Source organism: Sphaeroforma arctica, assembly GCF_001186125.1.
Source record: "Sphaeroforma arctica JP610 unplaced genomic scaffold supercont1.39, whole genome shotgun sequence".
NCBI lineage: Eukaryota > Ichthyosporea > Ichthyophonida > Sphaeroforma > Sphaeroforma arctica.
The window spans coordinates 190,185-198,267 of NW_014040519.1; the positions used below are offsets into that span (position 1 = coordinate 190,185).

The 8,083-nt window shown below is 42.1% G+C and overlaps 1 protein-coding gene across 1 annotated transcript; it reads right to left on the minus strand.

Moving 5' to 3' along the window:
* Positions 1 to 2,208: 2,208 nt before the first annotated feature.
* Positions 2,209 to 7,642, minus strand: SARC_01071 (hypothetical protein). The gene is made up of 5 exons (XM_014305236.1): positions 6,341 to 7,642; positions 4,776 to 4,948; positions 3,773 to 3,891; positions 3,070 to 3,304; positions 2,209 to 2,628 (listed from the first exon to the last, which is right to left on the minus strand). Exons 1-5 carry the CDS (start codon positions 7,451 to 7,453, stop codon positions 2,235 to 2,237), a joined length of 2,034 nt encoding a protein of 677 aa, XP_014160711.1. The 5' UTR covers positions 7,454 to 7,642; the 3' UTR covers positions 2,209 to 2,234.
* Between the last annotated feature and the right edge of the window lie 441 nt (positions 7,643 to 8,083).

An 8,083-nucleotide genomic window follows, 5' to 3' on the forward strand; every position in this document is an offset into this window, starting at 1 on the left:
CTAGACATTCGCTGTGACCCTCGAATTCGTGATGTTTCGTTGAGATTTAACATGTTCGTGCAATCTCATAGATATCTATACCCTTGTACCCAAACATTATTTGTTCATGTATTGGAATGGAGAGATCTGGTCACTTTGTATAGTGTTAACCCTTCTACCTTCGACGTGACGTGGTTACAATGCTGTGCGTCTGTGCTGTTGAGCTAATGTGTTCGTATTTACAGAGTTTTGTGTTGTAGTCAACTATATTGGAAGCTTATCTATGTTAAATAGCCACTATTCAATCCTTGTGTGCCCCTCGTACTTCGTTTAGATGTTCGCATTTCAAACCTATTTGATTCTTTGCGTACTAAGTGTTGGAGGTCTTGTTGGATGATGTGTGCTCTGTTGCTCTTATTGTAATCTTTTACTTCTAGACATTCGCTGTGACCCTCGAATTCGTGATGTTTCGTTGAGATTTAAGATGTTTGTGCGATCTCATAGATATCTATACCCTTGTACCCAAACATTATTTGTTCATGTATTGGAATGGAGAGATCTGGTCACTTTGTATAGTGTTAACCCTTCTACCTTCGACGTGACGTGGTTACAATGGTAATAATTAAGCACTCATTTAGTGTCTTACGATCAGTAATGGATGATGCAGATTCGAACATGTCTTCATCAGGCGTTGAATATAAGCCTATATAAGCGACCAAATACACGAGATGATTTGCCTGACTCGAATTGTGCGGATAAATGCATTTCTCCTCTAATCATGGCACCAATGGTTTGCTTTATGAATTTTTATTCCTCGGCCATTGCTGGAGTGTACAAAATTGTCGCTGTTTATTTCTCAGCAAAGTTCGATTCAAGTTCAAGAATGGATCGTGTGTTAAAATGATATGGTTCGTCTTCTTGTATAAACTTCGTATTTGGATCATTCCAATGCGAAGCTCCAAGATATTGTTTTGGAAAGGGCACATGGCAGAAAATTATCGGTAATATTATTAATGACATCCTTATGAAGATTGGCAATCACGGCTATGATCAATGATAACAGGTTTGTCCACAGTGACAAGCATTATAAAACATGCTCGTGAGCCGGGGTGGCAACACTATCAACATGGCCACCAAATCATTTCACTATATACCAATGCTAAATGTGCAAGGTATAGCACGTGCGAATACAACAGACATGCTATGTACAAATACAGAGAAAGGAGAACACACACTGATACGCAATGTACTGCAATGGAGAAAAATGACGCATAGATCTGTGGCAATTTAGACTACTTCGCCGTGAACTTGCTTGGGCTAGAAATAGCTTGAGGAGAACCCTCGATGTATGTCTACATCTAGGGAAACGAAGGCCGCCACTTGCTTGAGAGTGTTAAGCGGTCTCGGAGAAATAGAGGCACAGACACTAAGAAAGTTTACTTGGTATCACAAACCAACGAATACGAATTAGTGGCTTCTGAGTGACAAGCGTGAATACTGAAGGTTCTTACAGACGTACGTCCACACTACCTATATTCTACTGTCTACAATGACTTGTGAATATGTGGTACAAAATATCCAGGACTTCCTCTTTATGACCACATGCTTGTTTTTAGGACTCAAACTTGGGGTTCTCCTTCTTGATCGAACCCTACCTTGGGTCTCTAGCCTTCCCGTTTTCTCAAAGCGAGATCACCCCAAATATCCTTACCAGGCTTCTAGTCTAAACCATTTTATTAAAAATTGTCGATAACTACTAAAGATTCGGTCTTTGCGAAAGTACTCGAGGTTTCAACTAGTGTTGCGATTATATCATAGCCTGATGCGAACCATCAGCGAGATATTCGGCGAATGTTTCGCGTAATCTAATTGTAGACAACTTATATCGTACCGATGATTAGTGCAGCCCATTCGCGCAAAATCGCAGGCCTCAAATCCAATAGAGTAAACACTTATGATTGATACATGTCACAATGTCTCAGGGCGGCTTGTGATACAGCTCCGGAGATCCCACTTCATGGACAGCTCAGACTGAGTCTTCTAATCGTACTGGTTTAGTTTTACGGGCTGCAATAATCAAACAGAATGTCGACATCTAGACCGCACATTGTCCGAGATTAGGTATCCCGGCATCACATCCACAAACATACGCACAAGTGGCCGATACTTGGAAACTTAAAGCCAGCCAGAACCAAAACATAATTGTTTAATCTTATTTACTAAGTTTATTGCAATTTTTCTTGAATTACAACCATTTATTGGCCGTATTTATTTCGAACGAGTTGACTTGGCAAATCCGCTAAGATAGACGACCAGGGCCTTTCCGCCACCACAAGGTCTCCAGCTCTGGTAAAGTCGGCAAAAAGCATCGGTTTGTACATATCCGTGGTGTACAGTTGCGGTGTCACTGTACGGGTCTTGCTGGCCTGTGTGTTACCCGTGTTCGACTCAGAGTTTTTTCGTCCACGACGGCCGGAATCAATCGATACCAGATTATCAGACATCGGTTGGGTTATATCCAGGCGCGCGAGCATACCACTATCATAGGAGAATACGTAATTTTCGCGCGTTGGGTCGTGTATGATACCCACGGTATTAGCGTACTTCTTCAGATATGCGCCAGGAAACTTTGATACGTTATCACGCGTCCTGTACAGTAGTTGGTGCATACAAGGAATAAAAAGGGCTTAATTGAGAAAACAGCAACACAGCGACAGATCGAGACAAATGACAATGCAACACTATTTCGGAATGTGTTAAACAGGGCGAGCAGGGAAGAACAAGAATACCAATTAAACATAATATGAGATGACATGTAAGATAAGCATACTTTTGGCGGCATATATTTTGTGCCGAGCTGAATAATACAAGCAAAAAACGTAGTAAATGAAATTACAAAAATGCAGGTGAGTTTTGTCAACATACTTCAACTCAACAGGGAAGAGGCAAGACTAACCAAAGATTAAAAAACGAATTAATTTCCGTTATGTGGGACTGACGGCCCCTTACTGTCACTCAAGGGATCGGAACCATTCTGCGCGCAACAAAACATAGTGTATTCTTATTCATGCGTATGCAAGCTACACATACCAGTCTGATATACGCTTCTGCTTGGTATCAATCACATGGATTCGGTTACAGCTCAATACAAGCACGAGGTCGTCCGTCTTGGGGCGGAAGGACATCGCCGTCAAAGTGCTGTCAAATTTATTTAATGTATAGTGCACAGCACCGGCTTGTAGATCGTATATTGTGATATTCTTGTTCGCGTCACCGACAGCCAAGTATTGACCTGATGAACTCACCTCCAGATGTGTGATGGGACCTAAGTACGTGCATGAGTGCAAAAGAGGAATTGAAAATTTAGATTTGTACAATGACTTTATGACAAACCGTACCAGGACGACAACAAAAAGCATCCACTCCGATATTGGTAACATAAAAACACAAGGAGGAATGCTATACGCCCAGAGCAAGACATGATTTCTACATCAACAGTAACAAATTAGGTAGCCGCGTGGAATCTAACCAATGTCTAAGTCATCAATTGGGGAGTGGTGGAGTGATTGAAACCAAATGGTCACATACGCGACAAGAGAACAGCTCAGAACAAGCGATCTTACTAGATTGCGAAGTCATTAACGATACAGCTGACAGTACTATCCAGATCGCTTCCTAACCGAGGGGTCGAACAAGACGTATCGGGCCTGTAAACATATCAGTAAGCATACACTACACGTTGATATTGTTCCTAACAGACAGGCAACGATAACCACTTCCACTGTAAGCTCACCTGTGCCCTTATGTCCATCAAATTCGGTTTCCACTACCCCAGTTTCTAGATTTAGGACTCGAACGACCCCGTCTGAACCCGCGGATACCAGTTGGGAGTTGAATGGCGTGAACAGAAGCCTACAAGGAGATAAAACAGTAACGACCGCGTATAAGCATTACACTGAAGATCATTTACGGCATATTCAAAATCGGATCGAGTTCAAGTTTGCACGGGAATGGAAGATACACTTAATGACTGAAATGTGAATTGGTATCACGATCGAATTCGAGATAGTATACATAGCTCGTCATAAGATACAAAACGAGATACATTGTTCATAGACTAACAATTATTTTACAGCAACATCAATATGGTGCTGGCAATTCACAATAGTGTGCTCAGTATATATATTTCTTCCGTCGTGCAGTTATGAACAAAAATCACGATAACCTAAAACTCTTCCAAAAACTGTACAAAAATTGATATATGAACACTATTCGCAGCCTGCCATTCCGTATATGGCCAAAATAAGAATTCGCTGTGAAAATATAAATATATACATACATACACTACATTCAAACACTTACATAATTATATATATATATGTATATAGATACACCCGCACCCATCCGCACACGTATATGCATATATACATATGTAACCGTACACCTATATCTAGTGGTAAACGCCAGACTCGATAGGCCTCTTATTGAACAGAGACGAATCGCGACGTACAGATGGAAATTTGAGCCTCATTTCCAATTTTTAAGAATTTCGTATATATTTTGAGCCTCCACTTATATTGCGTAAATGTGCACAAGCCCAGGTTGCCGATTACCAAATACGTCCACAACGAAATATGCGAAAATATACAGAACCGCACCCACCGAGAAAAGAACATCACGTAATGGGAAAAAAAGAAAAGAAAAAAGAAACCTCGCCCACCATGTTGCCAAACGACAACTAATCACTTTATCTTGCTAAGCGAGATGTGCAAGTATGTTGTGGTAGGACTGTTTACCTGTGACTATATACTTCGGAGAGAGCGTTCGTGTCCGACTTAGTGATCTTGCATCTGCGGCCGGTAGAGTCGTCATGGTACTGTAAGTGGAACACCTTAGTGCTGTCTACGTCCGACAACGCAATATACTCACCGCTTGCTGAGATATTGGAGCACATCAGATTACCATCGCCCTGAAGATACATGAATACATACAATCAGTACATAAATGCCAGTACAGCCGATTACTATGGCACACTGCTGCGACTACGATCAGAAATAGGGTTGAACAAGAGAAGCTAGTTTAGTCAATCTCCATAAAAAAAAGATCTAGGTCAATACTCGTGGTTGTGAAGATGACCATTCAGGTGCCTGCTATTTTCGAGAGCAAAACTCATGGTAGCCACCAATACTCTGATGCTACACATGCATACACTTTTGTAGTAGATTTGAATAACATATCTAAGCTCCATTTCAGGTACAAAGTAGTATACTACCGAGGTATCTAACAGTGGCTCAATTTCCTTGTGATTGTCGTGGTGTGCCATACTATGTACAGACACGGCTTTAGCTGAATGTCTGTTGCTAAGAATATTTTAAAAAGCGCGAAGACGACAGATACATATTTATAGATTGTCATATCCAATTAGCAAAATTGTATCAATACACGTTCAAGATTAGTAAACCATTCAAATCTAGCGGCACGTTCACGTTTACTGACCTATCAAGACTTGGCATTGGTATGATGGACACCGTTATTGTGCATATAGATGCAGGAGTACTAGTGATCGATAAACTAGTGGACATGTGGTGTTCAAATCTTTCATACAGAACTCCCTATCAAAAGTGTCTTGATCGATACATTAAAAAACCCCATCTATACCCTAAAAGTACGAAAGTACAGCATTCTACGAGGCTGTTATATATGCTGGGTACGATATGTGCATACCTGTGTAAACGAACACGGGCATGCGGATATGAAATAGAATTGGAGTGATGTGGGGGCCAGCCATGCAGCGAAATACTACTAAACACAGACACGCACTTCATGCAGATAACGACTCCACACTAATTCGACCATACTCGACCATTTATGGACTGAAGTTAATTCAAGAGGTAAGCACGCCTGTGCGCAGTAAGTAAATAACGGTTGCTGCAAAACCCAATACAAGCAGTGCGATGGAGAACTTGACCACACACACACACGCACACACATATATATAAGCACACATACACACACGCACATAATATGTATATATAGATATACATGTATATATATATATACAGATATGCAAAAATATAGAACACAAGATATATAGAAATAACAAGTCACAAAGAATAACATATATATTGATGTACAGAACACAGTCAAAACCACACAGAGAACGCATTTTCTTCACAAGTGAGAGGCAAGTTCAGAATATGACCAGTGCATTATACCGGCTACAACAAAACACTTGGACTGCCGAAGGTCGACGAATATATATGTTTCTAATACATCTATAAATAAAATCTACAAATACATAAACATCAGTCGATCTGATTATGTTCCAACACCATACGTATAGAAATAAAATCCAGCGTACCTTAAGAGATAGCTGCGCAACCATGGCTGGGTTTCGCGTCACTGCCTCCGCATCTCCACTTCCCAGTCGCCACAACTCCACGTGGTTTGACAAACGGCACAACAACATATCCGACTTTCGCGCTATATGAATGATGGGTGAATGAGGGAACGGCGGGATCCGTCTGGGCGCTGAGTTCTCGAACTTACTAGTATTGTACACCACTAACTGAGTGTCCACACCTCCAGACACAAGGGTTGCATCATTCGTCGACAAGGCGAGTGCACGTACATCATGGGTGTGCACACGCATCTTCTTCGCAAACACCCACTTGGCCTGACCCAGGCCATTCGCATTCCTCGCCAGTTTGTATTGCGCTACTTTATTATCTACACCGGAGGCATACACCGTTTTCTGACAGGAACTCACACTCAAGGCCAATACATCGGCCTCGTGCGATTTGAAGGTCTGTGTGAGGGTGCCAAACGCACCGTCCCAGAACTGTGTATTACCCAGCGAGTCTCCGCTTATAATTGTAAAGTCCGCCAGCACCGCAATAGCCCATACGATAGTACTTTCTTTGAGGAAATCAGCAATGGTGATATGCAGCGTAGACCGTCCTGATGCGACAGACCACTTATGTATCACACTATTCGAAGTCCCACTTACTATTACCTGTCCATCCGTATGCCAGGCAAGCGCCAGGATACGGCCCTCGACCTTGTCAAAGCCCTTTTCAAACAACAGACAGTTATTTGCGATATCGAATAATCTCACACGCCCGTCTTCGCAGCCAGCCGCTAGCATTTCTCCCTTCTTGTTCGCTTGCAAACACCAAACTGCACCGCCTGCGGTGTCTATGGCCTGCTTTGAGGTTAAGGTCGCCAAGTCCCATTCGACGATATAGCCGTCTAGACCAGCGGAAAACAAGCGCGTACCGGCCCAGGCTATGGCTTCTACGCTCACATTCTCACCCCCAAGTATACATCGCTCCATAACCCAATCAGCAACATGCCATATCTCGATGTTTCCATCAGCACGCGATACGGCGAGTAGACTGGAGTCACTGTTGAATGCGAGACAGTGGATGGGCTGAGGTACATATTCTACAAACTTACACCTGTGTACACTCATGCTGGCTTTATGTCTCTATACGCATGCAAGGGAGTACCTGTAATTTATCTTTGCGCTACTCGCTACTTGCTACTTGCAGTCTCTTTGGCAGGTTGTGTTGTAACGATTGTATTGTCCAAATATTTACCTGTGTACACCTAGGTTCTAAAACTCTATATGACAGAACCGATAAAGCAACGTGTTCAGTTCCTTCCATTCCCGTCCCAGGACATTTGGTTAAATATTATAAATAGACATAGTACAACCTGAGGTTATATTTTATGTGTAAAAAATAATAATTTAAATATGAAAGCGTTAACAAAAGCTTAATTTTTTTTTAGTCCCCGAATCCCTTCAGAGCTTACATATCAAGAGAGAATTTTGTCACGGTTTTAGCAATTCCGTCTTTAACGTAATGCATTCAACGCTTTCAAGTCAGCAGCTATATTTCTATAGAGTACATATATAAGTGGTCAGAGACTCTGATCAGAGACTCAGACTCAGAGTGCGGAGGACTGAAGTCTTTTTTGTTCTCTTACATTTGGCGCCGCGGCCCGCGAGTCCCATTTGCGAGTCCTGAGGTGCGAGAGTCGAGACTGCGAGTCCACTAAAATGTAGATGTCTAGTGTTTCTTTTTCAGGGGGGGGGGGG